Raw genomic sequence first — 17,071 nt, 5'->3', positions numbered from 1 at the left:
TTCGAAGACAGGCTTTTTTTGTGGCTATCTCTCTCTTGGAGTTCCTCACACAATCATGGAGGTGCTAAACCAGTCGATCGTATTCCTCATCAATATTGTCAATGACGGTATCTTCCCATGTTGCAGCAATAGTGCCAAAGAGCGCCCAGTTGGTGGTCGTTCTGGGAGATCTCTTCTTAAATTTTCAGTCCTTTCTCCCTGCTCCATGAAGTAGACTTGCACGAAGAAGACTGTGGTCCGATCCCATTTGGAATTTTGGGACAACAGTGACATCGGTCAGGCAAAGCCATCAACAGAATATGATGTGGTCATTTTCGTTGTGGAACCATCCACCGGGAGACTCCCATGTCCAACGTTTAGATCTGGCCTTCTGGAACTGTGAGTTACCATGGAATGGTCTTGGTCAACATGATGAACTCAAACAGTCTCTCACCCTATTCGTTCCATTCTAGGCCATGGGTCCCGATGTGGAGTTCTTCAGCTGATCTTCTCGGTCCTATCTTGACATTAAAATCACCGACAATGATCTTGTAGAAGGTGTTGTCTTCATAATAGAACTTCTCCAGCTCCATGTAGAACTTCTCAATTTCTCCTTCGTCATAATTGGATGTTGGTGCGTAGACAATGAAGATAGAAACTGCTGGCAGTGAGCCACATCTATTCAAGTATAACCATCTGTTTCGGGTTGTTAGGCATTCGAATGAATCAATGCTCATGGCCAAGTTTGTGTTGACAAGGACACCGATACCACCGATGCCTCTTTTGTCGCATGTTTTGAGGAACAGTTCTTCTCCAGTGTTGAAAACGGCGTGATGTGATTGATGCCTTCTTGTCTCGTATGTCTCGTCTCCTCTCATCTATGATGTTGTACTTGATCTTTCGTGCTTGTACCATCAGGTCCTCAGTGTACGTGCACTGAAAGTACAGACACTCATTTTTGTCTTTCTTCGTTTTGGCAGCCTAGTTTGGCCTTGAGATTTTATTGACCTCTCATTCCACATCCTTTTCAACACTGCCATATTGGTGGCTCCTTCGGGGTCAGGGGAATGAGACCCATTGTATTTACTGGTTTTGGAATATCGAATACGCCTTGGATAGCTTGCCAGACTCTGCCGTGCATTCGCTCAACGCCCGCCTGTCCTTCGCCAACTACAAGACCAAGATGACTGCCCTCCGACGTCCTGATGGATCTATCACATCTTCCAGAAGGGCAATGGAGAAGATTATCCATGACTTCTACTCAGATCTCTTTGATAGCCACGTCCACCTGCCCACATACCAAATTCCTCAGGATGGATATGTCGTTCCCAACATTCTCCCTTCCGAAAACTGACACGCCAATTCGTCGGTAAAGAAATGAACAGCACCTGGCCCAGACAAGGTCAGACCTGAATACCTGAAGAACCTGCCATCAGTACTCATCAATACACTGGCTCGACTCTTCACAAGCTACCTGTCTGAATGCAAGGTTCCATCCCAGTGGAAAACAAGTAGGACTGTACTACTATACAAGAAGGGAGACATCCAGGATATTGGCAACTATCGCCCGATCTGCCTGTTGTCTGTCATCTACAAGCTGTTCACTCGAGTGATCCTGAATAGGATTGGCAGAACACTGGATATAGGACAACCATGCGAGCAAGCCTGGTTCCGCAAAGAATTCAGCACGATCGACCATATCCACCCGATAACCAAGCTCATTGAGGTTTCTCGGGAGTAGTACAAGATGCCGCTTTGTCTAATGTTCATTGATTTAAAGAAGGCCTTGGATTCTGTTGAGACGGAAGTGGTCGTTGAAGCCCTAGTCAATCAGGGCATTCAAACTCAATACATCAGGATCCTCCATGAGCTGTATTATGGATTCACTACCAGGATCTCACCATTCTACAAAGAAGCAATCATTGATGTCAAGAGAAGGGTTCGGCAGGGTGATACTTTCACCAAAACTCTTCAATGACACCCTTGAGAATGTCATGGGACAACTGGAATGGGAAGGAATGGAAGTGAGGATAGACGGACGGCAACTACACCAACTCCGCTTCGCTGATGACATTGTTCTAATAACATCAAACATTAGTCAAGCAGCACAAATGCTGGCCGACTTCGACTGAGACTGTGGAAAGGTCGGACTGCAGCTGACTCTCACAAAGACAATGTTTATGAGAAACAATCTTGTTCCTGACATTCCATTCACTCTCAACGGAACGAACATCTCAGAATGCAACAGTTACGTGTACCTAGGTCGAGAACTCAACGTGATGAATGACCTGGCACCTAAGTTGCGCAGGAGGAAGAGAGCGGCTTGGAATGCGTTCAAGAGCGTCGAAGAAATAGCTAAGAGGATGAAGAACCTCTGACTCCAGGCACATCTGTTCAATTCCACTGTTCCTCCTGTATTAACATATGCCTCAGAGACCTGGGCCCTACGAAAACAGGATGAGAACGCTATTTGGGTCTCCCAAAGAGGAATCGAGAGAGCTATGCTTGGAATATCACGCTTCACTCAAATGAGAGAAAGAAACCAGAGTTCTGACCTCCGTTGACGGTCAAGAATCAAGGATGCTGTCTCATTTGCCAAGGCGTCGAAAATCAGATGGGCTGGACATGTAATGAGATTTGGAGATGACCGCTGGACTAGAACCATTACCAACTGGATTCCACGGGACGTTAAAAGACCACGTGGCCACCCACCTATGAGATGGTCAGACTTCTTCATCAAGACCCTGACCGTTCGGTTTGAGGCTCTTCGTGTTTGTAGAATGAGTAGATGCCACTGGGCTACACTAGCACGCGACAAGGACAAATGGAGACATTATTGGCGTCCGTTTGAGCAAATCGATGAATAACGGGCTGTCAAGTGATCAAGCGACTTAATACAGAGGACTCCAAAGATGAGTTATCCAAAGGAAGGTTATTAAATGACTCACTAGGACCAACACTGTCTAACATCGTCAATACTTTCATAATTAAAAAACCTCATCAATACTTTCACAATTAAAAAACACTAGGGCCAGAGAGAGTACAGCAGGGCAGGTGCTGCCCTTGCACGTAACTGACCCATTTGATGCCCCATATCTCATATGGTCCTCTGAGCCCCACCAGGTGTGATCCCTGAGCTCAGATCCAGGAGAAAGCCTGATAAACAGCTCAGTGTGACCCAAACATCCTCTGTGCTAAGGGATCACTCCTGAAGGAGCTTGTGGGGACCATATGGGGAACTGGAGATCAAACCCGTGTCTGTGGGGACCAAATAGGGAGCTGGATATCAAACCGGGATCTGTGGTGTGCGAGGCAAGTATCTTTATGTACTATATTATCTCTCCAGTCCCACTAATGCTAAGGTTAGAGCAACAATACTGTTAGGATAATGTAAGGAAAAAAAAAAATATATATATAAATGCTAACCATGAAATAATGAGTAAACTTTCTGTAGAATTAGGCCAATAGGATAATTAATACACATGATTTGCGGAATCAAACTTGAAAACTGTGTGTGTGTCTATTCATAATTTGGTATCCAATTACAGAGAAGTCCTGCTCAGAAACTTATCTGTTCTTTCTACCTGATTCATACTAAAACCATTTATGTATGAAATCTAACAATAATTGGTGGGAAATACCAAGTATCTGGATATATATATACACTAGGTAATAAGAAGTAGGCAATAAACAGAAATGACAAAACGTTGAAAGAATGACCTAGGAATTTAAAATTGCATTACATTAAATGGTTCTTATAGTTTACCATTATATAACTTCCAAGCTTTCAATTGTAACTACATTAGATTCTCATAGCCTTTACCTTATTTCCTTCTCCATGAATTGGAGAGCACAGCAAATATAATCCAATGTAGGCCAGTTCTGGAATGTACTTTGCTCTGTTAAGAATTCTAAAGAAGAAAAGGAAAAGATTTGTTACAGGATATGCTTTTACTTAAAATATTCTCTAGCCTTATAAACCACACTTAAATTCCACCTGCGTGTCATTAGGATAAACAGGCATTTTTACGTCTGCAAGAGCAAACATGTTCCTATTACATTTAAATTTTAGGACTGGAATATTTAATAGCTCACCCGTCTTCTGTAACATGAAATTCATGAAGAACTGGTTCAAAACTAGTTAATGACACAAAGACCTAGAAAACAGATGCCAAGGAAAGGTCTGGTTTTTTTCTGTCCATGAAGTATCAGCCACAGCCCACGAACTTGGAAGCCAAGCTGCGATTGTGGAATATCCACTTACCTCTATACAAGTCTGGACACACTGTGGCTTTTCTTTCAGGGAAAACTTAGGCAGAAGTCTTAAAAAATTCTTCAAAACGTGAAAGATGGTATTTCGAATTTGAGAAAGATCTTGGGCAGAGAAATAAATATTTTCTTCGTCTTCTGATTCTTCCATGATTTCATCCATCTAAATTATGAAGAAATGTACGGGTGATGGTGTACTAATGCCTAACACTTTGTCTGATAGTTTCATGGTTCGCAAATCATATCCAGTTAGACTTTAGGAGGTCGACAAGTTGCAGATGAAGTGACAAGACCCTGTGAGAAAGTCCCTTGCTGCTCGGTGCCCAAGGCCACAATGGTAAACCTATAGACTAGAAGACTCAGTGGCCCTTCCTAGTCATCTATTCTTGTGTTGATAAGAACTGTGTGCTCTTAGACATGTTCACATCAGCCAACTCCCACCATCCTACAGTCATACAGGAGTTCAGAATTCATGTAATTCTATTATACTTTTTAGACATGAGCGCTCAGATTACATCAACCGGTAAGCTGTCACTGTCACTGTCCTCCCGTTGTTCATCGATTTGCTCGAGCAGGCCCAGTAACGTCTCCACTGTGACAATTGTTACTGTGTTTGGTATATCAAATATGTCACGGGTAGCTTGCCAGGCTTGGCCGTGTAGGCGAAATACTCTCGGTAGCTTGCCGGGCTCTCCGAGAGGGGCAGAGGAATTGAAGTTGGGTCGGCCGTGTTGGCCGCCTGCAAGGCAAACGCCCTACCTGCTGTGCTATTGCTCCAGCCCAGTAAGCAAATGTGTCCAATACACAGATTGTCATCAAGAATATCTAGGTACAGGTTGGTGAGAGACCAAGAGAAGGTGAAAAGATGCCAGGAAAGAGACATAATTTTAGTAGTATATGGAACACAAGAGAATCTCAAAATCACACTGGACAACTCAGGATACATAGGATATTGATTACAATCATGATTTCTGAAATTATATCTTGTTTTGGTTTGATTTTTTTAAGACACTCCCTCAATGCTGAGGATTACTCCTGGCGTGCTTGGGAGACCAAATGGGATGCTGGGGATCAAACCTGGGTGCAAGGCAGCACCCCATCTACTGTACTGTCTCTCCAGCCCCTGAAATCATATCTATTTTATTTTTTCATTTTTATTTATTTATTTTGCTTTTTGGGTCACACTCAGCGACGCACAGGGGTCACTCCTGGCTCTACACTCAGGAATTACCCCTGGCGGTGCTCAGGGGACCATATGGGATGCTGGGAATGGAACCTGGGTCAGCCGTGGGCAAGGCAAATGCCCTACCCGCTGTGCTATTGCTCCAGCCCCCAATCATATCTTAATATAGTTAATTCTTAAGGTAAAATCATGATAACAAAAAAAAGCTTTATAAACTTAATTCTTAAGTTAAAAATCACGAGGGCTGAAGCGATAGCACAGCGGGTAGGGCGTTCGCCTTACAAGCGGCCAACATGGCCGACCCGAGTTTGATTCCTCCTCCCCTCTCGGAGAGCCCGGCAAGCTACCGAGAGTATTCGATATGCCAGACACAGTAACAACAAAGTCTCCAATGGAGACGTTACTGGGCCCGCTCGAGCAAATCGACGATCAACGGGAGGGCCTTTACTTTTACTTTACTTTAAAAATCACGAGAGCAAACATATTCTTTATAATTCCACTTATTTCTTACCTCAATATCTTCTTTCCTGGATAGTTTTCCCCTTTTTCTCTGCCTTCCCGTATCCCTAGCCTGAGAGTTTTTAGGCTGTTCACTCTTTCTTTTCCGATTCAAGTGTGATTCTTCAGGCCAGCTCTTCTTCAAAGTCTGAATACATTTGTCAAACATCACTGGGTGGAATACCTGGTAGGCCACACTTCCTGTTTGTGAAGAATGAAGAGAATTAGATTCATTGTTTTGAACAATATAACAGAAGATGATTAGGGCTGGAATAGTATAGATTGGAGGGCGTTTGCCTTGCATGTATCCACCCCTGGGTTCAATCCCCAGTATCCCATATGGTTCCCCTTGAACACCGCCAGGAGTAACTCCTGAGTGCAGAGCCAGGAGAAACCTCTAGACATTGCCAGCTGTGACCCAAAAACAAAACCAAAAAGCTATCATAGAAGATGACAATTAAAAAAGTAAAAAAGAAGCTTCTACTTAAGTTGAAAAAAAGATGTACTTTTGGCAAAAAGTATCACTCAACTCCAGTCTGAGATGAACTGTGCTATCAGAAATAAAGATTCCTTTATGTGATTATGAGGGAGTACTTAATTTTGTACTTGCCTTTCTACAGTTCAAAAACCATAGGGCCCAGAGCAATAGTACAATGTAAAGGGCAATTGCCTTGCATGAGGCTAAGCTGGGTTGGATCCCCATCATCCCACATGGTCTCCTGAGCACCCCAGGAGGAATTCCTGATTGCAGAGCTAAAGTAACCCCAAAATATTGCTGGATAGATAACCTTCAAACCAAAGTGGGGGGTGGGGAACTATAGAAATGGATGTATAAAATGATAAAGTAACCATTTTAGGACACAGTGCAACAGGAAGCAGAAATAAGCAATCTCTGGTAGGAGGAAAACAAAGGAGGTAAAGTCCTAGAATTGCCCAGCTTCAGGGTGTGAGGCAATTTCTAGAAAAAAGCATAAAAACACTGTTGAGTAGGTATCAGAGTAATAGAGGCAAAAGCTGGTATTCATGAAGCAAAGCAGTTTCTCCACCAGGGGACATATAGCTTCCTGAAGGCACCAAGAATCCAAGGGGGCTACACATTTAAAAAAAAAAAAGTAAATGGGGGAGGGCAGTTGGGCATGCCATGAGACTTGAAGGTCCAACTGATAAGACCCCAGGGGTGCCAGAGGAAGGAAACAGGTTCAAAGGGAGGCCATAATGAGAAAAAGATTTAGAAACACCGAAGAATAGTAGTTGACAACATTGCCAGCTGTGACCCCAAAACAAGAGACACTCAGAACTCTGTGGAGGGCTTAACAAACACGCACAAATAGAGAGGCATGAGGAGACCAGAGACAGCACAGGGATTAAAGTGCTTATGCATACGGTGACTCAGGTTTGATCCATGGCACAGTATATAGTCTCCTTACCATGATTTGGGATCACTTCTGGGCACAGACCCTGCAGCACTGCCAGATGGAACTCCCAGTACTGCCCAGCCTCTCCAGAAAAAAAATAAATATATAAAACAGAAGCAGGGAAATCAAAAGAAAAAAGCATATGGCATAAAATTCCATGAAAGCAAGCAAAGCATCTCATACAGCAAGGATGTAAAGGATGTATAAAGATAAATGATTTCCAGAACTCAGACAGAACTGAGACATGTCTGAGTGCTGGCCAGGGGTCTCTCTTGCATTACCTGAACACTAGGTCAAGATCTTGAAAACAAATACACCAAATGGGAGGGCTGACCCAGATCTAGAGTAAAGGCTACCTTTACATCTACCTTAACAGGCTTTAAAGGAGGAACTAAGTGAAGTCATCCACCAACAGCTGTCTGTCAGAACATTCTTCAAAACTCTTTGAAGGAAAATAGCATATCAAGACACTTAGTGACGTGACACCAGAAAGAAAAGCACTGGGCAGGCTTAGAAGGAAAACCAGCCAATAGAAAAAGTCCAAGAAACCACTAAGAAACTGGAACTACAGACAGAAACCTTAAAGCAGGTATCATTAGCTCCAGAGTTAAAACATGCAGACAAGGAGAGTAAAGAAAATTAAATTTAAAGAATCAAATGGAACGTCTTTATGTTCATTAAAATAATAATAATAATGATACAGCAAACACCAAGCTGAGCTTGGAGATCCTGGGTCTACTAACACCAATGACCTGAAAGTTTTGGGGCTCTGGTTTGGCAGTGCTTGGGGCCACACCCATTTGTATTCGGGTGCTTAGGGTCCCATACAGTATGCAGGATCTTGTACATGCTAGGCCAAAGAACTACAACTTGAGCTATCTCCCCAACCCTCAAATGGAACTTGACCTGAGAAAGAAAAATTCACCGAGCAACTTGTAAAGTAAAGTAAAGTAAAGGCCCTCCCGTTGATCGTCGATTTGCTCGAGCGGGCCCAGTAACGTCTCCATTGGAGACTTTGTTGTTACTGTGTCTGGCATATCGAATACTCTCGGTAGCTTGCCGGGCTCTCCGAGAGGGGCGGAGGAATCGAACTCGGGTCGGCCATGTTGGCCGCATGCAAGGAAGACGCCCTACCCGCTGTGCTATCGCTCCAGCCGAGCAACTTGAGAGTAGATTAAACACTGAAAAGATAAATGAATTTGAATAGTAGATGCACAAAAAAACCAAACCTATTAAATACAAAGGAACTTCCAACAAAACACAGGAAATACAATCAAACTCCTAAAACAAATTAACAAAATCTTCAAAGTAACCCAAAACAAGACGGGACACAAAAAACAGAAAGTCTGAATTATGAAACTTATCACTAGAAATAATATAAATCAGGAAACAATGTGACAACACCTTAAGGGCACTGAAAATATTTTTTAACATTGTAAATTCATCAAAAACATACGTGGGGACAGAAAGATAGTACAAGTAGGGCCTTGCATGTGGCCGACCCAGATTCAATTCCAGGCATCCATATACTCCCCTGAGCACTGCCTGGAGTAATTCCTGAGCACTGCCAGGCGTGGCGCAAAAGTAAAAACACACCCAAAAGACAAAAACTTACACTCCCGAAGATAGAATAAGAACTTCTATCAAATTCCAAGAGTTGATGACCAGCAGACTTCCAATTCAGTGGGGAGACGTATAATCATAAAGACACTGACACCTAAATAGACTCTCGATATAATTTAAACATAGAGAAATGAAAGAAGAAACAGAAAAACTGAAAATCATGCTTGGAGATCTCAATTTTCATCCCCTTCCTTCCCCCCTCCTTCCCACCCTCTAAGCAACTGATAAACATACTCCAGGGCAGCAATAAAAGACTCAAGAACTTCAGCTACCAATCTGACCTAATACAAAATGAGACTGACCAAAGACAAAACAACCATTTTTATTCAAGTACAAACAGAAGATTCACCAAGTCAGACTCTATAAAGGACAACAAATGTCAAAACCCAGAAATCTTGGTTGCAGAAGCAGTACAGGGCTTTAGGGGCTTGCCTTGCACAAAGCCAGTTTGACCCCCAACACCATGGACTGGCATCCTAAGCACCAGTTAAGAGTGAACCCCAATAGCCTGGTGCGGAGTCATATTACAATATAAGAAAATAAAACATTGGAAGAAAAACAGAAAAACTTTTCTCATCATTATACATTAACCCTCAGCACAACTAAAACCACTAAACTTAGAAGCTTCTGCACCTCAAAGGAAACAATGACCAGGACATAAAGACTGCTCACAGAATGGGAGAAATTATTTACCCAACACTTACCTGATAGGGGCTAATACCCAAGATATATAAGGCACTAGCAGAACTTTACAAGAAAAAATATCCAACCTCATCAAAAAATGGGGAGAAGAGAACAGAAACTTCCTCAAAGAAATACAAATGGACAGGGGCTAGAGCTATGGTACAGCAGGTAGGGCATTTGCCTTGCATGGAACCCGGGTTTGATCCCCAGCATCCCATGTGGTCCCACGGACACCATCAGGAGTAATTCCTGAGTGCATCACCGGTGTGACCCAAAAAGCAAGCACTGTAGCACGGTAGCACTGTCCTCCCGTTGTTCATCGATTTGCTCGAGTGGGCCCAGTAACATCTCCAGTGTGAGACTTGTTGTTACTGTTTTTGGCATATGAATACAACACAGGTAGCCTGCCAGGCACTTTGCATGTATTTTGCATATTTATTATACGCTTTAGAGTAGTATAAAAACTTAAACCGTTATTACCATCACTCCCAAACTAAAAAGAATTTCTTATTACATAATCTGGGCAACATCACTTGTCTCATCTATAACCATGAATTTAACCCTTATTTTTCAGTCTTAGATGAGAATCAAGACAGGAATATATGTGAGAAAACTTGCTGTCATCAAAATTTAAAACAAACAAAAAACCAAATGGACAAAAGGCACATGAAAAAAAATCTGCTCTTTCTATGTCTGTCCCTCTCTTTCTGACTCATTTCGCTTAGCGTGATACTTTCCATGTAGTACCACTTGTATATAAATTTCATTACTTCATTTGGGGAACAGAAAGTAACAAAATAGGAAACTAATATCCAAGAATAGCCGAGATAAGTACCAGGAGGACTACTCCATGGCTTTGAGGCCAGCCGCACATGCTAGGGGAAAAGGCAGCTCAGATAGAGAAGGGAGCACCAAATAAAGGGTGTTGGGAGGTTCCTCCCAGGATGGGAGATGCGTGATGAGAGTAGACTATAGACCGAACATGATTGCCACTCAATGTCTCTTTTGCAAACCACAGCACTCAAAAGGAGAGATAACAAAACGGAATGCCCTGCTACACAGGTAGGGTGGGAAGGGGGGGATCAGGGGTGGGAGGGATACTGGGATCAGTGGTGGTGGAGAATAGGCATTGGTGGAGGGATGGGTATTCGATTATTGTATAACTGAAACCCAAGCACAAAAATTTGTAAGTCTACAACTGTACCTCATGGTGTTTCACTAATAAAAATTAAAAAAAAATAAAAGAAAGAAAAAAAAATCTCCTCTACATTACTAATCATTAGGGAGATGCAAATCAAAACAATGAGATATCATCTTATACCAGAGACTGGCACACATCAAAAAGAACAAGAACAATCAGTGCTGGTGTGGATGCAGGGAGAAAGGGAGTCTCACCCCCTGCTGGTGGGAATATCCCTTGGTCTAGCCTTTATGGAAAATGATATGGGCATTCTTCAAAAAACTAGAAATTGAGCTTCCATATGACCTAGTAATACTGCTCCTGGGAACATACCCTAGGGTCCCTAAAACACAATATAGAAAAGCCATCTGCACTCATATGTTCATTGGGGCACTATTCACAATAGACAGTATCTGGAAACAACTCAAGTACCTGAGAACAGATGAGTTCATAAAGAAACTAACAGCCTTAGGAGAAATCAAGTCATGAAATTTGCTTTATACACGGATGGACATGGAGAGTATCATACTGAATGAAATGAGTCAGAGGGAGAAGGGGAGACAGAATGATTGCCCTCATTTGTGGGATATAAAACTAAATATACACAGAGTATATGAATACTACCCAAAGACAATAGAAATGAGGGTCAGGGGGACTGGTCCATGATAGGAAGTTTGTCACAAGTCAGTAGGGTAGGGGTAGTACATTTAGGACAGAGAAAGAACCACTATGACAATGATAGTCGGAAATGATCACACTAGACAAGAACTAGGTACTGAAAGGAGGTAAAGTGATATACATGATAACCCCTCAGTATTGCAAACCACAGTGCCTAAAAGGGAAAAATGGGAAACAGAGAGAGAGAAAAAGTACCTGCCATTGAGGTAGGCTGGGGCGTGGGGGTTGGAGGGAAATGGGACATTGTTAGTGGGAAATACATACTGGTGAAGGAATGGGTGTTGGAACATTGTATGACTGAAACTTAATCATGAACAACTTTGTAACTGTGTGATGAATCACGGTGATTCGATAATTCAAAAAATTAAAAAATAAAAAACTAAAAACATTGGTTACCACTGTGGAAGACTGATTTGATCTAGGCATCCAGAATGGATACACTCAATTGTCAGAAAGAAAAAAACGCAAAACTCTAGTGAATCAATAAAGAATGTTAAAGAATGAATTTAGCTAATCATGTTCTAGAATGAAGCTAACCATTTTCTTTTCCATTTTTTCTCTCATCAATTGATTGATTGAATATCTAATACTATTTGACTATTTTATTCTTTGATTAACTATTAGATTCCTTGTCTAACTACTCAATTGGTTAATCACTTAACCACTGAACTTTTTATTAACCACTCAACCACTTGACTAAAACTATTTCAGTTGTTTGACTATTTTATTTTTGGTTTCTGTGTTAATCAATGGATTGTTTAGTTTACCTGCTTTTTGGCTTCTATAAATTTGCTTTCTTGCTTAGTGAAATTCGAAGTGATTTGGCCCTTTGAAAAACCCTTGTTTTTTCACTCAGGGATGCCTTTCTCATCCAGGCTGGGCTTGAGAGAGTAGTTGCTGGCAAGCTAATAAAGGTTCCTTGACTTGAGACTGCCTAGCCTATAGCATTTGGAGGCCCCATCAAGATTAAAAAAAAAAAAAAAAAACAGGCCTTGTCCCGTGGGGGAGAATGCTGCGAGGGCCCTTTCGTTCTGTCCTAGGAGAGGCTACTGAGATGACATTCCTCAGCTATAGGATAGTAAGAAGTCCCAGGTCTGATATCACCCCTTGGAACATCTTGCAGGAAATTATCTAAAAGACCTCCTGAGGTAAAGTCTATTATAGCCAACACTATCAGTGTCTGAGGAGGGATCAGGTGCTGTTTACTCTCCTAGACTCAAGAAGAGTCAAGAGTGAGATATAACCCTGCCTCGCAGGATCTGGTAGGATCATCTGGTTGATGGCCACCTGTCTGTTTTTTGTTATTGTTGTTGTCCTGTGCTGATCAGTCAGCCTTATTTCCTGGCTTGAATGGGAGTGTGTGAGAGTGTTTGGATTGATTGGTGGTCCCATGGTTTCGGCTACAGGATCTGAGTGTATCTAATCTGTGGTTTGGCTTCTGTGGATACCATATAGGCTCATGGAGATTTGCCCTTTCCCCGCCTGCCCCTGAATTTCAGTTTACAGCAGCAACCAGGTGTGGGATTATACCCATACTCTGATGTCAAGGTGACCTTAAGATCTTTAGAGGGATCCTGCCGGGCTAGCACCCGATGGCTGCCCATTCCTATTTGTGGTCTATGTTGTCTGTCTGTTGGTTTATTATTCATTTATTTGTTTTTCTGTCTGTCCGACCAATGTATGCTTAGTGTTGCAACCACTTCTTTCCTTTGAGATTCCAAGCGGCAGTCTTCCCCATTGACTGTTACAAGCCCTTGTTCCTTGTTATTCTTGCCCCACGGGGCACTGATTCTCCTTCTATTTGTTTTTAACTGAAAATGCTGCACTATTCTTAAGATTTAAAATGACTTGGCTATCCATGGCTTGGAGGCCAGCCGTACATGCTGGGGGAGAAGGTAGCTCAGATGGAGAGGGGAGCACCAAGTAACGGGTGTTGGGAGGATCCTCCCAGGATGAGAGATGCATGCTGAAAATAGACTATAGACTGAACATGATTGCCACTCAATGCCTCTAGAGAACATAAGGGAATGCCCTGCCATAGGGGTGGGGTGGGGATTGGGGTGGTGAGAGGGATGCTGGGAGCATTGGAGGTAGGGAATGGGCACTGGTGGAGGGATGGGTACTCAACCATTGCATAACAGAAACCCAAGCACAAAAATTTGTAAGTCTACAACTGTACTTCATGGTGTTTCACTAGTAAAAATTAAAAAAAAAAGAAAACTTTTTAAAATGGTAAAAAAATAAATAAAATGACTTGGCTATAAGTTAGCTTTGCTGGCTTAGTATCAAAGAAGCTCTTTTTAGACCTGTTTGGAGTGTGTGTGTGTGTGTGTCGGGGGGGCTAGGGGAGGTTTTAGTGCGAGTGTGGTGGTGGTGACGAGCAAAGGATAGTCTCAGTAGGCAGGTGTGCTTGTGTGTGTGATGGCCACACCCTATTTCGTAGAAAAATTTTCTGCCTGTGTATGAAATTGTAAAGATGCTTTTGGACTGTCCTAGACCATGAGTAAGCTGAAAGGTTTCCAAACTAAATATTGAGCACAAAGAGAAACTGATATTCTTAATCCAAATTTCTTGTTTGAAAAAGTTGAATGGTCCCTGACACCATAAGTTCTCTTGGCTTCAGAACCTTCAATGTTCTGAAGGGTGGCAGAGCTAAACCAAAAGGCAGAAGCGAGATTAAAGCTCTGTGAAACAGTTGCATTTTTACGAGAAATTAAGCTGTTTTACTAATAACAGAGGTAGAGAAATTAAGTCAAAGAAAGATTTCTCATGTTTTCTTAAAACATTGGCAGTTCAAGTATTTTCTTATGCTGGTACCTAAAAGTTTGGTAAGAACTAAGGGTCTTTTCTGTGTCTGAAAGCATAGGTTAGTTTTTCTCTGTGTGGAATTGTTAAAACATCTGGCCTATAACTCATGATTTGGAATAACTGAGGTAATAAAAAAAACTGGCTCAAGGAGTAATAATTTCGTTTAAGACATAGATTCCTAGAAGTTATAAAATTGAATGCAAAGAACTGCACAAAGCTCCATTATCTTACCTCTCCCTTCAGAAGTGATCTAGGGAACAGCTACTTACTGATAAAGAGTCTGAAGAAAAGAAAATGGGGAGTTTTAAGACTCAGCCACTGCTACAAAGAGCCACTTCAACTTCAGTGGTTTCTGAGAATGGGAATTCTGTGAAAAATGTGGAAAACAAACTATCAATTTTTTCCTTTTCCAGACTACTGTCAATCAGTCTGTATAGTACATGAAAATGATGCTATTATGAGGATAACTTTATTTTTAACTTTGTGAGTGCTTTAACCCTGTAATATCTTTGCTTTCCTAGAAATCAAAATTCTAAAGCTGAAACTTTTTGTTTATGTTCTGGTTAATTCCTAATGCGAAGTGAACTTTTGCAAAGTGTAGTATATACTGTCAGATCTTTAATTATGGGCATTTTTTTGGGGGGGGGAGTCACACTCAGCAATGCACAGGGGTTCCTCTTGGCTCTCAGGAGTTATTCCTGGTGATGCTCTGGGGACTATATGGGATGCTGGAAATAGAACCCTGGTCGGCTGTGTGCAAGGCAAATGCCCTACCCACTGTACTATCACTCCAGTCCAATTATGGGAATTTTAAAACCTTTTGAGTATCTATAGAACTGATGTAAATGCTTTGTCACTAGATATCAACTAGTCTGGACCTTTACAAAGTTTTATCCATAACTGTGAAATCCTTACTGTTTCATAGTAATTTTTGTGAGTGTTTTAATAATAACTGTGCTTTCCTAGAAGTCAAAATTCTAAAGTTGAAACTTTTTAATATGTTCTGGTTAATTCTGAATGTGAAGTGAACTTTTGCCAAGTGTAGTATATGCTGTAAGATCTTTTTTTTCCTTTTTTTTGCTTTTTGGGTCGCACCTGGCAATGCACAGGGGTTACTCCTGGCTCTGCACTCAGGAATTACTCCTGGTAGTGCTCGGGGGACTATATGGGATGCTGGGATTCGAACGCTGGTTGTCCTCGTGCAAGGCAAAAGCACTACCTGCTGTGCTATGGCTCCAGCCTCCCCCTCCTTTAATTAAGATCTTTAATCATGTCATTTTAAAACCTTTTGAATATCTATAGAGCTGATGTAAATGCTTTTGGAAGAGTACTGCAGAGTACAATTTGGTCATGCTAAATGAGATAATGATCAGCAACTTGTTTCCAAACTTCTTGGGAGATCAGGTTGTAGTAAATTCAGTAAAATAAGGAGGTTAGATAAGATTACAAGGAGTATAAATGTATATGTTAAGTAAGAAAGTTAATGGATGGAGATACCAGTGAGAAAAAAGGAATCCTATTAAAGTGAAGCTGGTTTTGAAATGGAATGAAGAAAAGTCAAGGACAGAATGAGTGTAATGAAAAGTGTAGAATATCTGAGGTTGTGTTTAAAGAAAAGAAACTATAACTGGATTGTTACTTATAGATCTTATATATTTAAATTGTATCTACAAAAAAATTGTATCTACAGAATTGTTCTTGGCAAGATCTATGAAAAGATATTAGACAGATTATCCACAGTCCTGTTACAGTGCTCTTAGATAATTAAAAATCAAGGTTTTCAACATGGGACTAAATGAATTAAACATGTTGATAAACTGTATATTTGACTTCTACAGAATTTTTAATACTGTTTTGACCAGGATTCACAGCAAATGGGTAGATTGTATTTCACTGTAAGTAAACTGAAATATTTGCTTTTCTCTTGTTTGCATCATCCGTACCTTTCTGATGCTTCATGGCACTATGTTGGTTTGCATAAATCCAGATAGAAAATCTTTCCTGTCTGCATTAAGTAGATCCTACTACTTCACCATTTTTTTTAAATGATACTAACAACTGTCTTTATTGGTTACAACAATTTGCAAAGAGGGGTCACAATAACTCCAGCTTCTGGGATGACTCTAGGGCCTAGGGAGCTGCTCCCAGAAGACTATATTTTTTTATTTTACTTCTTGCTCTGTACTCGGCATCCCTTCTTGCAGGCTGCAAAGATCATGTAGTGCTGGGGATCAAACCTAGGTTGGCTGCATGTAAGGCAAGTGCCCTCCCTGCTATACTATCTCTTTGGCATCATTACAGCCCCTTACCAGGAACTTAGATGAATCGAAACTCACAAAAGATTTGTCCTCTCATACCAAATATACATACCAGGTACTTCTAGTAGCAGAAAGTAAAGCCCAGCAGCATGAAGACCGTATTCTCGAGCTTTTACACTGACATTTTTCTTGTGGCCTGTTTGAACGAAGTGATAGAACAGAGCCACCAGGGCTCTGTGGGAAATGTTGTTCTCAATGAAGAAGGTCCAAATGCTCTGGAGAGGAGAGTCACAAAGCCAATGACATAGATGTAAAAATCTGTCATTTGATTCATAAAGTACTTGTAAAGAAAGTAAATCACTCTTCCTCCTGATTATCATCTCAACGTATTACCATCTTGAACAGGACTGAAATAGAAATGTACTATTTAGAATTAGAAACCTAAGTATCAGTGCATTTAAATAAACTTTGAAAATAATTTTGATAACTATGAAGC

General features: G+C 41.4%; 1 protein-coding gene across 2 annotated transcripts in view; it reads right to left on the bottom strand.

The window, feature by feature from the left end:
* Positions 1 to 17,071, bottom strand: part of NCAPD3 (non-SMC condensin II complex subunit D3) — a 77,409-nt gene that overhangs the window by 50,582 nt on the left and 9,756 nt on the right. For both annotated transcript variants that reach the window (XM_056131475.1, XM_056131474.1), the window contains exons 3-7: positions 16,688 to 16,850; positions 5,943 to 6,130; positions 4,244 to 4,411; positions 4,075 to 4,136; positions 3,803 to 3,890 (exon numbers count right to left, since the gene is read on the bottom strand). In XM_056131475.1, coding sequence (XP_055987450.1) covers positions 3,803 to 3,890; positions 4,075 to 4,136; positions 4,244 to 4,411; positions 5,943 to 6,098 — 474 coding nt within the window. In that variant the 5' untranslated portion in view covers positions 6,099 to 6,130; positions 16,688 to 16,850. The remainder of the gene's footprint in view (positions 1 to 3,802; positions 3,891 to 4,074; positions 4,137 to 4,243; positions 4,412 to 5,942; positions 6,131 to 16,687; positions 16,851 to 17,071) is intronic.

Source organism: Sorex fumeus, unplaced genomic scaffold, assembly GCF_029834395.1.
Source record: "Sorex fumeus unplaced genomic scaffold, SorFum_2.1 ptg000091l, whole genome shotgun sequence".
Lineage (NCBI taxonomy): Eukaryota > Metazoa > Chordata > Mammalia > Eulipotyphla > Soricidae > Sorex > Sorex fumeus.
The sequence above is the reverse complement of the archived record's forward strand: the minus strand, read 5'-3'. Positions and strand labels throughout refer to the sequence as shown.